Raw genomic sequence first — 21,371 nt, forward strand, 5'->3', positions numbered from 1 at the left:
ACTCAAGTGGCAACAACCACAACCAAAGCCAAAGAGGAAGTGAGGCTTTTAGTCCAACAACCACCCCCCAAAAAAATCCTGTCAACAACTGTGAGAATGAGTTGCAAGCAGACCCTTCCCCACTCCAATCCCAGTCAATGACTATGGCCCCTTGATTACAGCTGGTGAAACATGCTCAGCCATGTCCCTGGGTTCTTCAGTCTCAGGAATGGAGATGACAAATGCATTCTGTTCAGTAATAAAAGGGATTGTCTCAAGTCACTTAGCTTTCAATAAAAGTATTGGGATTCTAGCTCCCAGCTCTCAGGCTATTTTCTGTATTCTGCTGCATAGCCTCATCCATCCTTACATCCTGACCCCCAGGGCATTATACTCAACACAGAGTATGTACTTGATAAAGTTTCTAAGAACAGAGCAAAATTATCTAGCAGTATATTTTCTACAATAAAACTAGAAACTGCTCTTCATGAGAAAGAAATAGAACAAACAGAAGAGAGAAAAATATGGATGTCTTATGTTCTTAACCCAATATGCAGATGAACATCTGACCAAGACTCTCAGGGAATCCTGGTGACCAGGGCTCACCCTGGCAGCAACACTATCCTATATATAGACAGGAGGCAGTTGTAGGATTTGGTCTTGGCTGGACCACACTTACTTATGTGCTGGACAATCCATCCTAAGAGTAGCATCTGAGTAGCCTCTGAGTGTGAAGCACTCAATCCTAATATTCTGCAAACTCTCAAATCAGGGTGTCAACTATTCATAAAAGATGACATTAGTCAGGAAACAACTCACCCAGTCCCTCCGTAAAGCTTTTTCCCTAAACATTCCACAAAGAGAGCTCCCATTCTCTCCCCACTCCTCTGTGGTTCATCTCCTTCAAGAGAGATTTATTATAGGGCCGTCAACATAAGCCTACCTTTACAGAACAAGATAAAAATAAGAAACACCTTACAAGAAGATGCCGTGGCGAAAGCTAAATCATAAATGTTTGATAAGAAATGGTCAAATCCAGACAAATAACTGCTCAATCCCAATTTGTATTAAGCAGATAAAGTCATACAGAAAATCAATGTGATATATTGAAAAGGGAAAAAATGACCAAGCTTGGGGATTGAACTATACAGCATTACAAAACAGTTGCTTTAGAAGAACCTCAGAATACAATAGCTCCATAAATTTAAAAAGTGGGGTGTTGACTTGCTGAACCTGTCAATGGCATTTCAGTCCCCTTTGCCGCTGCTGGCAATCAGTCTAGAGTGACATATTACTTACTTTTGTGTCACTGGGATGGAATGCCTGACATAAACAACTTAAGAGGAGGAAGGATTCATTTTGGCTCACGGCTTCAAAGGGTTCAGTCCATGGTGTCTTGGCCATGGCAATGGGAGTGTGTGGCGGAGGAAGCTATTCTTCCCTTGAAGAACAGGAAGCAGAGAGGGGAGAGGTGCAACAAACAGGAAGAAGACAGGCAAGATATAGCCCCCAAGTACATGCCCGTGGTGACCTAATTCTTCTAACCAGGTCTGTTCTTCCCCAGTTCCACCACCTTCCAATAGTCCATTCACATTTTGAATCCATCAGTGGATTAATCCATTCATTAGGTTAGAGCCCTCATGCTTTAATTATCTCTGGGAACAAAATCACAGGCACAACCAGAGGTGTGCTGTACTAATGTAGGCCTCTCCCAATCCAGTCAAGTTGACAATTAAAATTAACCATCAGAGGCAGAGAGGAAACTGGTGTGACCATTGTAGACAACAATTTGGCAATTCTCGTGAAATGGATTCATTTGTCCTTTGCTCCAGCCTGTCTGCTCCTGAAACATTTCTACCATTGCTTAGGTAGAAAACACACATGTGCAGGAGTGTTCACAGCTGATACATGAGACACAGAAAAACATGGATACCACCTAAATAGCTGACAATAGAAAAAGGAAATAAATAATAGGAAATCTACCGATGAATATTATGTAGTAATCACATATAAGAGGGGTCTAGCTACATGTGTTGGCTAGATAATCTCCAAGATATTATTAAACTATTAAAAGAAGAGTGAGGTAATGAACAAATGTAGCAATAGATTCAATTGCATGAGATTTCAATATGCATATTGACTTTTCCTCTTTTTTTTTTTTTTGGTATGGCTGGGGATTGAACCTAGGGCTTTGTGCACACTAGGCAAACTCTACCACTGAGCAATGCCAGCAGCCCAGCTGTATGTACTTGTATCATAAATACATAATAGGGTCCTAGGAAAACCCACAATACACCTTTAATGATGACTTCCTTTGGAGAGAGGTTTGGGAATGAGAAAACTTTTATTGTTCAGTCTTGTGGAAAAGTGTGAAACTTATACCAGGTGAGTAAAAAGGTAAGTAATAACAATGACAAAAAAGAAACCAGAGGTACAGTAAAACTTTTCCAAGGGTAGGAAACTCTGGCTTGCTTTGAGATTTATCTGCCAAAAGTCAAGAAGATCTGTGGTTGGTAATCACTAAATCTCCATCACAGATCCTCTCTCCGTGGAACAGAGAAGTGGAACCTGTGCTGGCTAGCCTTCTACTTCCCTCGAGAAGAATTTCAAGGTCTCCAGTTTCCCTCTGCTTCCCCAAGTCCATACCCAACCTTTGCAAATAAACTCAACCTGTTTCTGTTGTAGTAACAGACTTGTCATGTGGGAGCACATTTTAGAGAAGGGCTCAAGAGGTCAGGATGCATCTACTACTTATTCTACAAGCCAACAACTTCCCTCCTGCTGCTGGCCATATTTTATATAAAGTTTAATTTAAAAAAAAAAGGCAAAGTTTACATCAGCAAACTAGGGGGTAAAAGATCCTGTAAAAGAGAAAACACTGGAGGAAAATAAGGAGCACTTTCCCTGAGGAGATAAACAACTCCACTGTCACAATGGCAAGTTATGTGTCTGCTTTAGGTGAAATAACAGAAAATAAATATTAGTTAACAATGTATTGGTGAACCTAAAATTACTTGACTTTACCAGGTGGACTAAAATCATGTTGCATTTCCAGTATTGAAGGCTCTCTTGTGATAAGAAGGCAGCTGGTTGGTATATAAGATAACATGAGCACAAGGGGTTTGCTCTTCTGAAAGGAGCATGGAAACAGACACATTGTATGTCTAAGTAAGAAGAGGGACTTAAGAAAATGGAAATTCTTTTCATTTATCCCTTACATGATCTCTATGTTCATATAGTCAAAGATAATTTCCTTCATATATATCTTAATGTAGGCAAAGGTGTCATTTTTCAGACACTTGTGAGCATAGTGAAAGAGGACGGAGATGTTTCCTTTAGAAAAATAAACAGAACCTTCCTGGCTACTCCTGTGGAGTTTGACATCAGTACCATATATACTTCACAAAAGTTTGAGAATTGACTGAATTGAAGTCTTGAAAGCATTTTGACTTTTTGCCTCATAGTGCACTTTGGTCAGAGACTTTTAAACTTTAGGACACATCAGAAGCTCATGGAGGGTTTGATAAAACAAGGTTGCTGGGCCCACTCCAAGTCTCTCCCTGGATGGCTTGGGGTGGGGCCAGTGAGAGCATATATCTAACAAGTTCCCAGGTGGCAGAGGCTGAGGACAGAGGATCGAACTCTGAGGATCTCTGGCCCAAAGGTTACAAACTTGGACTGTGGAAGCAGAAAAACTTGGTTCAGTTCCTGGCTCTGCCACTTGGTCGTCTCAGTGGTTCAGGCAGGCATTTAATCTCTTTGTACCTCAGTTTCCTTTTATATAAAAAGGGGCTAAGAGTGCCACCTACTTGTACTTGGTTGAATAGCATCCCTCTCCCTGTCAAATTCATGTCTACCTCAGAATGTTTGCTTATTTGAAAATAAGGTCTTCACAAAGAGTGTAGTTTAAGGTGAAATGAGATCAAATAAGAAGCGTGTGATGGTAAATCTTGACTGTCAACTTGATTGGATTGAGAGATGTATAGGAGATTAGTAAAGCACACCTCTGGTATGTCCTTGAGGGTGTTTCCAGAGACAATCAGATCGTGAAGGCTCTGATCCAGTTAATAGTTCAATCCATTGACGGATTCAAGATTATTTTTGAATAGACAATTCAGAGGTGGTGGAACTGTGGCAGCTGGGTCCTGGTTGAAGGAACTAGGCCACTGGGGTATGACTTTGTATAGCATGTCTTTTCCTGGCCCCTTTGTGCGTTCACTCTCCTTCCTGTCTGCCATGAGTTGAACAGCTTTGTTCTACCAAACCCTCCCTGGCACAATGCACTGAAACCTCTGGAACCATAAGCTGTAGTACATCTTTCCTCCTTTAAGTTTCTCTGTCAGGTATTTTGTCAGAAAGATGGAAAGTCTGACTAACAAAAAGGAGAAGCAAAGTGATAGAGGGAGATGGCCATATGAAGCAGGAAACTAATATTGGGTCACACTGTTCCAATCCCCAAAACAACAAGTACTAATGGCAGCCATGAGAATCTGGGAGAGGACATGGGACAGGTTCTCACTCACAGCCCCAGGAGGAACCCACCCTGCCAAGCATTAGTTTCAGAGATTTGAAAACTGTGGTAGATTGTGACGGCAACCCCAGGAAACTAAACACATTCCTTTACGGAATTCTCGATCAGATTAAATTAGTGACTGTATATAACACTAACAGAGTCAGTGTTTAGAGTAAGACAAACCACATAATGAGCATGACTTAAGTAGTAGTCTCTATTATTATTTTGTTTTTATGGATACTTTCTTGTTTCATTATCTTGCTATTAAAAAATACTCTCGTGAGAAAAAAATGTAGAGAAGATCATAAAGCAGAGGTTGCCAGCCAGGATGATTTTGTGACCCAAGGACCCACAACAATGTCTACACACATTTTTGGTATTTTGGGAATTGGTAGAGAAGGGAGACACTCGTAGAATCTAATGCGTAGAGGCAGTGATATTGCTGAACATACTGAAATGCACTGGACAGTCCCTCTGACAAAGAATTATCACCTCAAATGTCAATGGTGTTGAGGTAGAGATGGGAAAACAGGTGTGCTCAAGGCAACAAAAGTGACAAAATCCACAGTGATGAGCAGGACACTGTGGTGTATGGTATTGGGATTATGCAATTGAATGAGTTGTGGTATCATTTATTTCATCTGAAAGCAGTGGGAGGGCTGCACCCTTTCCAGATTTAACGATGACAGGAACCAAAATGGGGAACATGCTCAAAGGTCCTGAGTCTGGAAAGGACCAAGGCAGTGATTGTCATAGGACTGTATCTAAACCCTTTTCCTGAATGTCTGCCTACTGCCCACAAAGCTTGTCATTTGAAGCATTCCTTCATCCTTTGGTATCAAGGTAATCTGTCTGATCCTTGGGATCTTGGCTTTGCAAGGAGGCATTTGTAGGGAGAGCCAGGACTACACATATGGGATGTGTGCTGCAGCACACAGGGACAACAGAGAAAGGAAACACATGTTGAGAGGGTGAACACTCAAAGAGCCCATCAGATCATGTGGATTTACCACTGAATGACAATCAGGGACTGAAGCCCAGAGCAGTGGTCCCACCTTACATAAACACACACACACACACACACACACACATACACACACGCACAGAGGCATGCCTATGAACACACACAAACATCAAAAGAAACAGCAGAGTGTGACTAGTTCTCATGTGGACATAACTTTGCTTCTCCCTCACAGCCCACTGTGATGAAGTAAGCCAGGTAGAGAGAAGAATAAATCCAGCCCTACCAAATGTGTCTTTACCATTAGACTGAGATCAGACTCAATGGTTTTATTTATTTATTTTTCCTGGAAAACCTAAGGTGTTCCCCCCAGGGGTATGCATTTTGGAAGCTAAAATGCACAAAGATGACCAGACACACAGGCAAAGCTGGAGGGACTGGGACAGAAGGAACACACACTGCCCACAGGGTCCATGAAAATCAAGCCCACCTAAATTCAATTCAGTAGTCTACCTTCTAAATAAGGCTTCAAATCACAGATTTGTTAATGTCCATTTGATGACAATTGTTCACAGCAGAAGATACTATAATAGGAGCCACAGCCAGGAAACAGTAAATAATTAATGACCTTTCTTCCCAGCCTCTTGCATCTCTGTTGATATAAATGACCGTATAATTCCAAATCCAATTATCACTACTTAGCCGTTCCATTTTGTAGTTAAAATCCCACAAAATTAAAGTGCATCAATTGTTAATGGTAATAGACCAGACAGGGGATTAAAGATTATTTTAATGTTTATTTCCTGTCAAGAGATCTTTTGGCAGGAAACACAGTAGACAAAAGGCTGCATGCTCAGATGAGATTCATATATTTAAATCTTCTAACTTCCAAAAACATTATGGATATAATTACTTGTTTAATTTACTTGTTCCCTCAAGATACAGACTGAGGAGATCAAGCCAACTTTATGATATCAAGTTCTCAGAAAAGAAAGGTATCGCTCTATATCGTTTTATAAGCTGTTTTATCTAAGTAATCAAATCAAATTTAGTGCCCATGTCTCATGACGCACAGAAGTCGGGAGAAGCAGCGGCAGAGAACAGAGTGTGAGGGCGGGAGACCCAAATTCAGTGCTTGCTCTGTGGTCTGGGCATATGAGGTCAGGTCAACAAGTCACAAAAGCTCTGCCTGAGTGTCTGTTTCCTTGTTGTAACATAAGGTGGACAAGGAGCCTTGTGCAGAGTACTCTGCCTAAGAGTTCTGAATGAGAAGAATAAGATGGTGCAGAAGACAGGCAAAGCCACACGGTTAATGCCAAAATAACTGGCAGCCCGACATGTAGGCAGACATTCTAATGTGGTGGTACTTACCTGTAAGGAGGCCATGCAGTCAATACATAGAGGCCTGAATCATCTTTCTAGACTACAACTGAGATAAACATAAATGCACACGGGTCCTTGTGCGTGCGCACACACACACACACACACACACACACACACACACACACACACACATGAGAAAATAACTACAACCTTGAGGGGACCTAAATGAGGAAAGACTGAGCTACTATAATCCCAGGTATCCAAGAGGCAGAGATTGGAATGACTGCAGATTGCAGATTGAGGCCAGACCAGGGAAAAAGTTAGGAAGAGCCATTTCAGTAAACAAGCCAGGCGTGGTGAAGCACATCTTTAATTCCAGCTACACAGGAGGCGGAGGACTGCTGTCCAAGGCTGGTCCCAGGCAAAACCATGAGAACTATTTGAAGAACAACTAAAGCAAAAAGGGGCTGGAGGCATAGCTCAAGCAAGTGGCAGGACACCTGTATACAAGCCCAAGGCTGTATGTTCAAACCATAGTACCACCAAAGAGAACGGAAGAAAAAAGTAAAGAAAAAGAAATACCCATTCATTTCTACACATCGAGACAACTGCAAAAGTAAATTCTATCAATATTGTACAATCAAATAATTTACTTAGGATTTGAGATAAAAAGCCTAAAAGATTTTTATATTACATATGTAATTATATACCCACACATAGGAGACAGATGACTGATAGAAAAACAAATAATTACTCAGTCAAAAATAATATTAACATCATCTGAAAATTAGAATCTAAAAACAACTTAGATCTCTGTTCCAAAGTTCTCAGTTTACTGCTTTCCTGTTTATTTCTTTCCAACTTCACTAGAATATAAACTTATAAAGGGAGAGACACTATGTCTATTTTGTTCATTGCCATCTTGCTAACATTTAAAATAGGCCCTGGCACATGGTTTATCAAGACTAGTAAGTAACTGATAAACTTTGTTGGTGTGAATGAGCAATGACGGTGATGATAACTGTGATTATTTTATGTTTTTATAAAGGGCTTTAAACCTCATAATTGTCCTATTGGTATATTAACTCCATTTATCACCAAGGAGCCTAGAAACCAGAAAGGTCGGGAAACTGTCCAAATTAAGAACCCAGGTTTTTGGAGTACCACTCTTAAGTTCTGGCCCAATCCTACATCACAGCTCTGGCTTTTCAGATTTTCTTTCCACGTGGGAGGAGGCGGGTTGCTTTAAGTATGGAAGAGGTGACTTAAAAAGGAGTTTCTACAAAAAACTTGGGTTCCCCAGACTGGATGTGGCCTTAGGTCAATCTCCATCTTGCTGAATGTCTGCTTCTCTTTCTGTAAGAACCTTTGCAGGGTGAAGATTTTATATTTGCTCAGATATCTCAAGCATTTAGAGATGTCCTCAGAAAGCTACAGACATGAGTCAAATCCAAATCAAAACAGCCTGTTTTAAGACCATTGCAAAACCAGATGGGCACAGCCACAACAGCATCCCCATACTGCCACCAAGGACCCGGGTTTTTTTCACCTGCTCCTCTGTCCCTCTCAGAGACAGCAGCATCTCAGGCTGAAAGGCCGTTGTGATGCATTCTGGAAGTCCAGCCTGAGTCTATGTCCAGAAGAAGAAAATGCTGATTCCTACTGCCTCTCTCTGAGGAGGAGAAGAAGGGCCTTAGACATGCTCTCCATGGTCATTGGTCAGGGTTGGGTCACATGTCCACTTCGAAACCAATCACTGGAAAGACATATAGGTTTCCAAGACAGGCTGAGATTAGTCATTGGAGGAAAGGGATATTGTAAGTCCTCCTTCACACTTTTACAAAATGTGTAAAGCAAAAGTAGATAATAAAATAAGCCTGTAGTTTTTAAAATGTAGTGTCCTATCTCCAAATTAGCATAACTATCCAACAATAGGAAATCACTAAGATTAAACAAAAAAATTTACTACAAAATATTAAGAATGATCATCTCAGGGCAGTGGCTTTAATAGAGCAGTTAAATTTTCCTCTGTCTAGGTTTCTAAATTTCTAAATTCTGCTGCTTCTTCTTCTACCATCGATATTATTTTCTAACAAAATCAAAACATGTTGTGTTTTTCAAAGCAACAAGTGATATGTGAACTCCAGAATCTTGCTGGGGATAAAGAAAGTCAAACTGTATTTTGTGCCTGAGTCCAACCAAATAATTTAATTAGGTCATTAGTGATGAAAATTAGGAAGCCCATGGTCTAATCACAAGCAGGTATGCATATAAAAGAAACATCTGGGTGGACACTAAGGGCTCACACCTGTCACCTCAAGCTACCTGGGAAGCTGAGATTGGGAAGATCACAATTTGAGGTCAGCTCAGGCAAAAAAGTTTGCAAGACCCCATCTCAGCAGAAAAAGCTGGGCATTGTGGCACGTGCCTGTCATCCCAGCAACAACAGGAAGCTTAAAATAGGAGGGTCATTGTCCACTCCAGCCTGGGCAAAAAGCAAGACTCTATCTCCAAAATAACCAGAGCAAAAAGGGCTGGAGGAGTGGCACATACGTACAGTGCCTGCCTTGCAAGCATGAAGTCCTGGGTTTAAACTCCAGTACCTGGACTGGAGGCGTGACTCAAGCAATAGAGAGTCTGCCTCACAAGCATGAAGCCCTGGTTCAAACCCCCATACTGCCAACAACAACAACAAAATCCAGTATCCCCAAAATAAATAAGTGGCTGCTTATCTACCAACTCAATTATTAGTACAGAGAATCAGAATCTGAAAAGAAGAGCAATTGGGTATCTTTTCCCCAGCTCCAAGGCTGGTGATGTGATATATGCAGAGTCTGCAGGTTAGGCTGTGAGCTGATGACAGCAGTGGCTGTCCAGGTGACACAGAGAAACCCAACCAGCTTAGAAATGGCTGAGTGAGAGCTAAAGTGGAGGGCAAGCTGCTGAGGGTTCAGTGGAATTTACTAGGGCTTTCTTTACGCCCTTTGTAGTGTCTATAACCCTCTTTGGCACTTGTAGGCCATGGCTTCCAAACATGATTTAAGTTACTGGGAGCACTGCTCTCAAACTGCCTTCTGGACACCTGGCTTATCATGAGGCCTGACACACAGTTCCTTTAAAACAGTCCCAAGAATGCCAGTGCCAGCTGATCTCAGCAGAAAATAAGAATAATGTGATTGATAACAGTGACAACTTCTGCACTTGTTATTCTGCTAGTATTTATACTATGCCTAACTCCTTATAGTAAAAGCTAATGATACCTCCATTCTACAGATGACAAAACCAAGTCTCAGAAAGAGTAAGGCATGGGTTCAACACATCAGTTCGATACACCCTGGACGCCTTGTCTGATTCCAAACTATAAGGTCTTTTACACCAAAGGAGTTTTCTTTACAGCCTGGGTGCACATCAAACCCTGAGGCTTCACCTGCGCTTGTGGGAGGACGGGAGGCAGGAGACCTGGCCTGGGGACAGATGTGACCTGGAAGTACAAGTACTGAGGTCCTTGGTGAAAAGTGGGAACCACCAAGCATGGAATAAGTAAAGGTAAGAATTTCAGCCTAGACCTTGGGGAGGCATGATGGAAAAAATCTGGCTTCTTTCCAGCCCAGCTCTGATACTGTTTTAACAATCTGCTCACACTTCCGGGGACCTGCATGACTTTCCACCTCTAGGGGACATGTTCTCCTGCCAGAGTAACACACTGAATAGTTGCTTGTATTCAACCTGACATCCACAGATATTTAAGAGTCTAATTCAATTGTTCTATCTTTTCTGTAGACACAAAGGAACCACAGACTTCTGGCACTTCAGGGCTCTCTCTGCCTCTGTTTCTGTCTCTGTCTCTCTCTCTCTCTCAAACACACATACACACACACACACACACACACACACACACACACACACACACACACACACACACACCCCTTTCCTGTTTTTTATAAGGTCCTGATACCAACTGAGGGATTCCAGGTGCCTGGGCCTTTGACTGGGGGTTCAAACTCCTCATAAATATGCTGCTGAACAGATGGGCAATGGCTTCAGCAGTCACAGGGCCATCAATTGAACATGAGAAAAGCCAAGTTCCCGTCAGTCCTAGGCTTAGGAGTCTCTCTGTTAAGGAGAATGGTATTGCTACAAGGGTTTTGGATATAAACCCACCAGCAAGCCACCTTTTCAATGGAAGATGTGCTACGTGGGTAATAGTATGAAGTCTGAAATTTCCTGTCTACATCGTATGGCTGGCTCACAAAAACCCACTGTGGAACAATGGTAGACCAGCTAGATTTGTGGGACAGCAGAGTTGTGCCATAGAGACCTACTTCATAACCTTTCACCATGCATGAAATTTACTGTGAATGGAATTCCTGAAAGTCCATGTTGGCCTCTGATTTAAAACTATTAAATCTGGTTGCCTGAGAACACCTCCATTATAATAAATACATCACTATGACAACATATGCTAATTACACAATCCCAAAGACTGGAGTGAACAACCCATACATGGAAAATGCATTTTCACATGTGTGTCCTGCATGCAGACCAGCTGAGCCTTTGGATTTGGACTGAGTCACAGGACAAATTCAATATCTAATGAACAGGCTGACATATCATGGTAAATGGTAGTGGGAAACAGGGTACTGGGACACAGGTGTCACACAGGTGATGCAATTGGATCTGTGTTCATGTGGGACGTGGGTGGTATCTCTAGCTAATGGAATTTAAGACAGACATTACCTGAGTAACAGGTATGAGTAACAGGTATGAGCATACTCAACAGAGATGAGTATGCTTTTTTGAAAAACAGAGTGCTGAAGCACATACATGTACGTTTTCATCTTTAAAGTATGTCTTAAAGAAACCAGAGAAATACTATGGCCACTGTATGTAATAATTTATTAAAAAGAAAAATAAGGAATTATCCCAATGAAACTCCCTCATACTATTAATGTATGTTAATTTAAAAAACAGTTTAAAAAAGAAAATGAGATCCTTTTTATGCAGTTTAGTGAAATGTCTTCCTTTATCCTCAATGTGGGTTCATGCTTTCCCCCTCCTGTTCACTTTGCCCTGCTTCCTCAGACATTCTGGACAGAATAGATAAGAGGGATGTATCAAAATGGAAGCTGGGGTTTTAAACCAACCACAGACTTGAGTTTGGATCCTGCCCCTTGGGCTTAGCATCTTAGGAAATCAAGGTCATTTTGTTCTTCTGTGTCCATTAACCAGACTTGTGAAATCTGGACTTTGAATACATTTGTGATGTTTTCCTAAGGTATAAATGAGATGATGAGTGAACCCATCTTGTACATAGTAAACACTTAACCCAAAATAATAATGTCACAACAATAACCCATTATTTTAACAGGGGTCAAAAGTGGACAGGGCCATAGGTGATGGACAGAAGGGAAAGTAAGAGAAAACTAAGAGGTGGAAGGGATTAAGGTCATGGTGTGTGTTGATAAAGAAGGAAGAGTTCTGGGTGGGGGGAGGATGAACCTAGCACAAAGTGTAGAAAGAAACAAAGGCCACCCACAGAAGGCCAGAGCTTCCTATAGGCAACCAGTCAGCCACCAATGGCAATGTCTGGAGAGACTCAAAGGCCATCAGGGGAGGAGGAAGCTCGATAGTGGAAAAGAGAGAAGGCTTCTGGTGGATGTTATTAGAGGACATCAGCATGAGGAAGCAGGAGGCAGGCTACCTAGAAGCAGGGTACGCTGTATGATTGGTTTGGGAAGCAAACCAACTTCCAAGTTGGAAGTAGGGAGAAAATTAGAGAAGATGGAAGTTACCGGCTAAGTCCGGACCATTCGAGGCTGGTTGCTCCACAGGTATGGTTCAAAGTTCTGTGACCAAATGTGCTCTGGCTTTGAGTCCTTTGGATATTCCATCTCTCACTTATTGGCCAGTGACTTGTTTACCCCAGAGCACATGGAAAGGATGGTGATGAGAATCATTCCACATGTCTAGAAAATTATTCCCTTTCAGCATGGGCCTTTGTTTAGGGACACTTGTGGATTAGCGAGCAGAAAGGTACATTGGTGCCCTGAAGAAATAGCTATTTTTCATACAACCCCTGGGAAATGATCATTTATTCAGTCACCTTTCAACATAATTCCTGTCTCACTGGTTTTCTTTCTGGCTTCCTCTTCTCTAAGGTGGCATACACCTCTTCTGGGTGAATAAGAATAAGTGTGGGGTACAGATAGGAGAGTTCAAGGGGCCAGATGAATAATGGAAAAGATGGAGCTAAAGCAAATGGAAAAGAAAAACTCATCGTCCATATAAAATTTCTACCAAAGTGATTACTAATGTTGCTTTTTAGAAAAAAAAATAGCAATAAAAATCACTAGCTTTTAAGAGCTGGAGGGAGAAAGAGCAGGGATCCCCAAAAGACAAAAATACACTATTCAACATAACCAACCTTAGCCAACATATTTCCAACTTTGCTTTTAGAAACATTAGTTTGGGGTCCAGTCAGATCTGACCTTGAACCGTGAATCTGCCACTTAACCGTTAAGTCAGGAGATTCTGAGTGAGTCTCGGGGTGGTTCTGAGGAGTAACAGAGGCGACAGTCTAAGGTTTGATGTGATGCATGGCGCCTAGTACGTGCTCAGGAAAGAGTAGCTACTATGCCCACCCTCAGGAAGGTAGCAAGGACGGTCTGATGAACTGTAGACTAAGCGACACACAGTAGCTGGCACATCGTGGTCATCCACCCTATTCCCTAACAGACCTAAAAGGACTTGGCAAAGGAGTGCATTGTGTACATAGATGGCACCATTGTTCTATAGTTGTATGGTAAGTGCACTAATATAAACCTGTGGAAAGACAGAAGAAAGCAGAGTAACTCGCCAGTCACCAAGGTGGAGGAAGAGTTGAGTGAGAATTTAAAGCTCAGTTATTTCCTATCTGTCATCTGGGCCTAGTCAGCATCCATCTTCCTACAAAGCAGTCTGACTTCCTTAGGGAAAAAGTCCTTCTGTGGTGCTCATCTGTTTTGGATCCTCACAGGAGCAGATGACTCATGTTTGTCCAATCCTCCCGCAGCCCATTCCCAAAGAATGCACTCCAACTCAACCCATCAAGGTTGATTCCAGGTCATCACTCAGGTATTTCTTATCTTAAAGTCTTTGCCATGGCCAATGCAGAAAATTCCCCAGTAAACAAAAGGAAGAGACCAATTCTGCTGGCCTCTTTTGCTAGAACCAGTTATACCTATAGATTTCTCATTTATATGTCTGTGTGTCTATCTGTCTGTCTGTCTATCTATCTATCTATCTATCTCAGTAAGCTGAATGAGGCTTCCCTTGCCCACCACCAAGATGGCTTGACTGTTAGTTTTGATTGAGGGGAGATGAAAGAAAGAAGATTCCAGGCACAGTCTCTTTTCCGAACTAGAGCACTATATTCTAGTTTTAGAAACAGGCAAAACCAGGTAAATGGAAATAAATATCTAAGTTGTAACAAGTGTCTCAAGGCTAAAGAAGGACAGGCTGATGGAGAATGGAGGGACACTAATTTCCTTAGTTAGGACAGGGCAGTAGGCAGACAAATAGTGCCAAATACACTCCTGGTGCTATATATTCACCATGACCTGCTCTCTAAGTCATCCTAGAAATAACTAAAACATTTGGCTGAATAAAGAAGGAAGGTGACTCACCTTGTGACCATTTGTCCACTGGCACTGCCAGTCTGATCGGAAACTTGGGTCTGGGGAGAGGACAGGGAAGAGCAGCACTGTTTTTCAGAAAGTATTAGCAAGACATCAAGCAAGCTGGAGGTTACTAATTGTGGCAACCACCTCCTGCTGGGAAGAAAATATTTTTTTGGAGGGGGGGCTGTGCCTTGCTCGTCAGCTGCTGAGCAAGCAAAGAGCAGTATGAATAAACTCTACAGGCGTGAGAAGTCTGGGGCTTCCTTTTAAATCAGTTCCTAGAAGGCAAGGAACCAGTATATCATAGTGAGACAATCATTTATAATGGGACCATTATTAGGAGCCAAGATATAAAATCGTACATGAAACAGCCTTATAAGCAGATTCAGTGCGTGGCTGATTAACCTCCCTGTCCTACTGGGGGCTAGGCGGCTCAGGGGAGTGGTAATGAGATGTGGAAGTCATTTGCCTCGAGGTCACAGGTTTTAAGCTGGACATGTTAGAAGGGGCCTAATTGCTACTCATGGGTGACTCGCCAGTGCGCTTGTTGGAGACACGGAGAAGGGGTTCAAGTCTTGATGTTACCCCTGAACCAGCTGCGGTATATTTATGCTGGTCACAGATCCTCTGAAATGGCAGTTTCATACTTTAGTAAACCTTGTCAGGGTTGATTTGGGTTTTTAGATAAATGAGTATTCTCAGCACATGAGATCCCTTGAGGAGGGGACCCAATTCTTTGGTTGTTTGTTTTATTTTATTTGAGATAGGGTCTCAGTATGTAACATAGGCTAGCCTCCAACTCTTAACTCAAGATCCTATTAACTTAGCCTCCTGTGTGGTAAGATTACAGGCGTGCCACACCGCACCTGGCTGGGAGGGGACCAATTTCTAAACACAAAATCCATTTATGTTTCTCATGTGGCAATCATGCCAGCACTCAAAGAGTTTCAGATTTGGGATTTTGTATTAGGAATACTTGGCCTACGCTGCTTTAAACAATAATCTCGGGGATTTTATGCGTACTAGACTAAGTGCCACAGACAGAATTCCAGAACTTCATGAACCATTAAACCATTTCCAGATCCTCAAGAGAAGGGCAGAATTAGGAAAAGAGATGATTTTCCTGCCTCTGTGGTGAGTGTGCCCCATATCTAGAACCCCTACTGATGCGGACCTGCAGACTCAACTGGCAGAAGCAAAAGACACATGGTCAAAGTGGAACCACACCACCAACTTCAGGCTGCCTAGCGGGCAGAAGCCCAAGGCAGGAATGTGGGGACTTGGCTTGGTGGTGGGCCAAGAGAAGTAAGTGATGTGAGAACAGTGGGCAACACTGAATCTGACCTGATTTACATATATGGCACTCAGCAAAGATGGTGGACCCCACCGAGGCTGAAACCAAAGCAAAAAAAAGGAAGCCCCAAAAAGGAAGGAGAAATGAGAGGGACTTTGAGCAAAAACCAAAGTCAAGTGGGGTGTGGTAGTACATGCCTATAACCTCGGCCCTCAGGAGGCTGAGGCAGGAGGATCACAAGCCCAAGGCCAGCCTGGGCTACATAGCAAGACCTTGTCCAAACCAAATGAACAAACAAACTTAGCACAAAGGGATAGAAAGATGAACATGGAGGCAGAAGACCTAGGTTTAAATCTTATCTAAGACTCCATCCTCTCCCATACCTCCTTCCTGTTCCCATCAACCTGTTTCCTTAAACTTGAAACAAGGACGATAACTTTTCAACACATAGATTTTACAAGATAGCTATTCACAAATTAACTCTTGATTTAGAATTCCAACTCATTCACATATATATACACATATAAAACATACGTAATACATATTATGGATAAGTATACATACATATATATGTGTGTTATATATACATGTGTGATGTATGACATCCATTCATTTAACTTAATCCTTCTGGTTAAATGAAGAGAAACTGTCAATTATTTGGGGGGCAGGAGATCTCCCACACAGGGATGTCACAGCCAATTTGGTAAAGTGTTTCAGTGTTAAGCCTCCCAATAAATTGGTTGTTGTTTTTCTTCTTCCTACCCCCCTTGCACTTCCCAAGGACTATCAGGCACTTGATGAAAGGAGGAATAACCCTTTCTTTGGTGTCTGCCATCAAGATCTATTTGGTAACCCACTCCTCTAACACGGCTTGTGCAGAGAAATAATTTCGGCTCCCTGTTAATTTGAGTATTGAACTGAAATTCTACAGCTGCTTTCTGCCAAGCCTGAAAGCAGAAATTAATTTCAATGACCCAGGCGAGTGGAGGGGAGCTCTGTCAGGTAATTAGTCTTCGTCTTTTGCTACTCAGGGTCTATCACTGTGCTAATCCATACATAAACCTAGGCATTCCCGAAGTCGCTGGCAATCTGCAGGGCCGTTTAACTACCTCTTGCTTGAGTTCCCTGCGAGCCAGGCAACTGCCCGGAGAGGAATGAAGGCTGGCTTCCATGTTTCCCTTCCCTCTGTATTTCGGGGCGACAGAGTAAATGCAGCTGATTTCAGTTCTTTTGATTGAATCTGTCTTTGATTAAGTTGAGATTGGGGTGGGGGAGGAGATGGATGAAGGGGGTTCCCCTCCCACCACTTTCTGATGCCTATTTATTAATGAAGAGGTTCCAATATTGATAGCCCTGACACTACAAGGGTAGCAATTAAAGGCTATGTCCTTCCAGGCTTCTAATTAAAGCAGAGTCCTTTTCTAGCAGTATGATCCTCTTGTCCTTTCTGAATTCCATTCTGGCTTGGGTGTGGGGTTTCTTTGCTTGTTCCTTTAGGGAAAATCCCCTGGGAGAAACATAGACCTGGAGAAAAAAAAAAAAAAGATACAGTGGGAAAGGTTTTGTTCTCAAATAGGGTCATTCTGAAATCCAAGGAAAAGAATGGCTTTTGGAGAAGGCTCCTGCTGACAAAACACAGCCCTTCCGCCTCCATCTCAGCCCCAAAACTCTTCCCTGGGCTCCCTGTTTCTCAAGCTTTTACCTCCGCAGGAAGGGGCAAGGGAACAAATTCAACAGTAGCCATCATTTTCTGAGCACCTGTGGAAGGACTTTACCATCTCTAGCACAGGTTACCCCTCTTTCACCGTGGGCAGGGCTCCCTGGTGCCATGTTACAGGGAGAAAAACCTAACGCTCAGTGGAGAGAAGTCCTTTTAGATCCAGTCTTTCTTTAGCACAAGTCAGGCCTGCCACACCAAAACCCATGGGTCAGCAAGGACATCAGCCATGAAAGCAGGTGAAGCAGGTGATGCAGGAACTGGGGAGCCCAGGCCCCCAACCTGTGTCCCCTTGCCCATGGTGAACACTAGCATTCTAGCCCCGAGCGGCCGACTTTGGTGGCCCTCTGCAACTTCAAGAGAAATTGAAAATTTGGACTTTTAAGTGAACTATTCCTTCAATGGCATTAATTCGTTTTGCTAAAAATCACCAGAGGTGCCAAAACTCCTCACCTATTACACAGTGAGCACACGCCTGTGACTTCAGAGATACTCTTGGTCTCCTGCCTAGGATCATTCTCAACCCTTTTCTCCTCAGTACTAAATACCCTATTATTTTTATGTGGAGCCACTCATGTAAGTGAAATGAAGCAGATGGCTTTGTCACCTCCTCTCTGGGAGGCCGCAGAGGATGAAAATGCCCTGCACTGTGCAGTTTAAGAAACATACTGTGGCCCCAAATGCCTTCCTGCAGTTCCCCCACACTTGTATCAGATCCCCACTCTGCCTTGCCAGGGGACCTCACCACACACAGAGTCAGAGTTACAGAGTTACAGAGAAGCCACTCTGCCCTATCCACAAGGTCCTGGAAACAGCCCTAAGTTTACTCCCAGTTCAGTAATAAACTGCCTATGTGATCCTGGACACTCTTCCCCACTTCTGCACATTGGGTGGATAATTCTGACCACACAGTTTGCTGTTAGGTTCCCATGGGATAATGCACGGGAATGTTTGAGGAGAGCTCTGTGGCTTCGCCACCCGCATCTCATTGACACCGAGGCTTGCTAAGCTTCTGCAGATGCAAACATGATTTGCCCGACTTGGGACTGAACACTTCCAACTGCACAGACCCTTGCTTCCAAGACTCTAGTCTGGTCCTAGTTTATTGCCTCTAAAGTGGGGTTTTCTTTTATCTGCCCCTCCAAGGGTCGCTGGGAAGTTATAAAGGGGAGAGTCCTGACCCCACAGGCCTGCAGGAACTAATTCCTTCCATGTAGACTCCTACACCTCCCTCAAGTTTTCTTCAGAGTCCTTTCCTATGCAAGCTTACAACTAAAGCTTAGAGAGGGAAGAAAAAAAATAAATCCCTGAATCTTCACAGGAGCTATGTCGGTGAAATCTCCTAATTATTTCTGATTTTACTCTGAATGCCTAAAAATGATAATATACTCTCTCAACACAGAGAGAGAGGGAGGGACAGAGGGAAGGAGGGAGGGAAGGAGAGAGAGAGAAGGACGGAAGGAGGGAGGAAGGGGAAGAGAGAGACAGAGAACAGCAGAAAAGCTCTAATGCGTGTACTGTGTTGAAAGTGGAAGTGCTCCACCTCACCCCACCCCCACTCCCACTCCACCCCTCTGCCTGCAGCTGGGCCCCATGAAAAGTCAGAAGCATCAGTCTGGTGTCAAGTGGCTCTCCTCTCCACATTCTATGAGAGTCAATTGCAATTAACAGGGCCATTCAGAAAAGGCAGGTACAGGCCAGACAAAGGCCACAGACAGATCTTATCAGAGACCAAGACCTGCAGCCTGTGCCTTTCAGATGCTGCCTGCCAAGTTGTGTGTGTATGGGGATGGGGGAAGGGAGGTGGTAGTGAAGGAGAAACTGCCAGGCAAGACAGGAAAGATGGCCCAGGGGAAGGGGGAAGGACAGGGATAGAGAAGAAATAGGCAGCGTAGTTTAAAGGAAGCCACTGGGACTCCTGGGCTACCTCTTGGGTCCAGACCCTGACTCCGCCCTAGCACCTAGCAAGGTATTCCACCCTGAGAGCCTCAGGTGGCTGATCTGGAGTGGGAATAGTGACGGCATGACCTGGTCCTGAATATGCCCTGTGAAATGATACTGAGGGCACTGCCGGGAACCTGGGCAGAAATTGTTCTCAGAGAACAGAGGAGCTTCCTTGCACTTACAGTGGGAAGAGACATGGAGATCCAGGAGAAAGAAGCTTTAGTGGAGCAGGCATCCCAGGGTAGAAATCACACCCTGCTCAGACACGATCGAGCAGGTTGAAAGTAATCTCTGTTCACCTTATGGAGCTGGCCATAGGGACCCCTCTCCCCTCAGAAGAAGGAAGGCCCTACAAAGCAAATCTTCCACTAGGAAGGGGGAAAGGTCACATTACTCACAGCAACAACAGGGGTTCCTTCTAAGGTGAGCAGATGAGAAATGCTACCCAGGCCATGTGTCCCCTGCTCATCAATCCCTACCTCCTCCAAAAGTGCTTAAATTCATTTCAAACAGAAGGACTCAAGCACCTACTACATGCTTAGCGCTGTACCATGGACCAATGAGTATCTGGAAAAACAATCTTTCCAGACTTTTTTTTGCTCCAAGAATGATGTGAGGGACTAAGGAATTGTTATGTGGTAGAAAGTTCCATGAAGACCAGATTTCACATGTCCGGTGACCCAAAAGTAATGTGACTATGGATTAGTTGCTCTGTACCTTTAAAAGCTTCAGCTGTACCCCGGGGGCAGGACCACTCACCATCACAGAGAGTTTGTGAGGTCTAGGTAGAAGTGCAGGCGGTATGGTGAGCAGTCAATGTGTACTATTTATCTTTTCTTAGTCCAGGCTCCTTGCTATGCTCAAGATGGGTAGGTGCTGGCAAGCTTAAACCAACAGCCTGCCTCAAATGGGTGCATGCCTGTGTGTGGAACTGGACAGACAAAGGGAACACATCTAAATCCCACCAGCCTCTATGGCCAGATGAGGAATTTATCTAGCACCTGACCCTTGAATTGGTATTATGAACTTTTTAAGTGATCCAGCTGAAGTCAGGACCACGAAGAAGTTATCTGATGGAGTAGCCAAAATAACTAGAGGATGAATATTTTTTTAACCTCTTCCAAAAACAAATGCACAACTCCAGAGTAGGGGGAAGACACCAACCCTATTTTTCCTTTCCTACCTAAGCTGGTGTTGTTTGTTGATAAGCCTCACTAATCGACCGTTTACCTTTCAGGCTCGCTTAGAATTCTAGAAACTCGAGGCTAGAAGAGTCCACTAATTACAAATTTTAAAAGTTCCACAGAGCAAGAGAAAAGAGGGTCATGACTAGTAAGCAAAACATGGCGGATGGTGGGTGGGGAGGGCCACTTTGTTTTCCATCAGGAAGAGAAAATAACAATGCAGAACAAAACCTCATTGAGTCAGTGTCCGTTTATTCAGCTAGGCTTATCGTTGGCAGGACTATTCTCCAATCACCTGGATGCCTCCAATTGCAATCTTCTTTAACACCCAAAGTCTGATGATTAAATGTGCTCATATATTAGAGGCCACACTTGTTTTGTTGCATGAGGTCTTTGGCAATGATGTCTTCAAGATGTCTAGAAGAACTATTGACACATAGTAGGTCTTCAATGACCGTAGCTTCACTTGCTTGCACTTTGTATTATCAAAGTTTTGATCTGTTCTATATCGTGGGTAGTCTTTATCAATAACACTATGGATTTCATTTTAATATACTACCTTCTATTAAACTGGAGCTATACACTCTTAATAGCAAGGGCCTGTCCAGCACTTTAATGACAACTGCAGTGCAGATGCCTCTCCTAGGAACACAGGACAATGTGTGGCGAGCGGTGACGATCAGAAGTGTCCTTCTACCTTTGTGTTGGCAGAATGAGTCACAGAATTACATTGTAGTTGCGATTAGTCTGGGGCTCCTCTGCACTGCAGTGACCTCTCAGCTCTGTGCAATATGAGGC

The 21,371-nt window shown here is 43.2% G+C and overlaps 1 protein-coding gene across 12 annotated transcripts in view; it reads right to left on the minus strand.

The window, feature by feature from the left end:
* The window catches only part of Wwox (WW domain containing oxidoreductase), a 927,061-nt gene that overhangs the window by 458,650 nt on the left and 447,040 nt on the right, over nt 1-21,371 (minus strand). The window contains exon 9 of one of the 12 annotated variants that reach the window (XM_074055601.1): nt 1-17,252. This exon is cut by the window's left edge and continues 42,639 nt beyond it. The exons of the other annotated variants lie outside the window; for them this stretch is intronic. Coding sequence (XP_073911702.1) covers nt 17,103-17,252 — 150 coding nt within the window. The 3' untranslated portion in view covers nt 1-17,102. The remainder of the gene's footprint in view (nt 17,253-21,371) is intronic. 12 annotated transcript variants of the gene reach the window in all.

This window comes from Castor canadensis, chromosome 15 (genome assembly GCF_047511655.1).
Source record: "Castor canadensis chromosome 15, mCasCan1.hap1v2, whole genome shotgun sequence".
Lineage (NCBI taxonomy): Eukaryota > Metazoa > Chordata > Mammalia > Rodentia > Castoridae > Castor > Castor canadensis.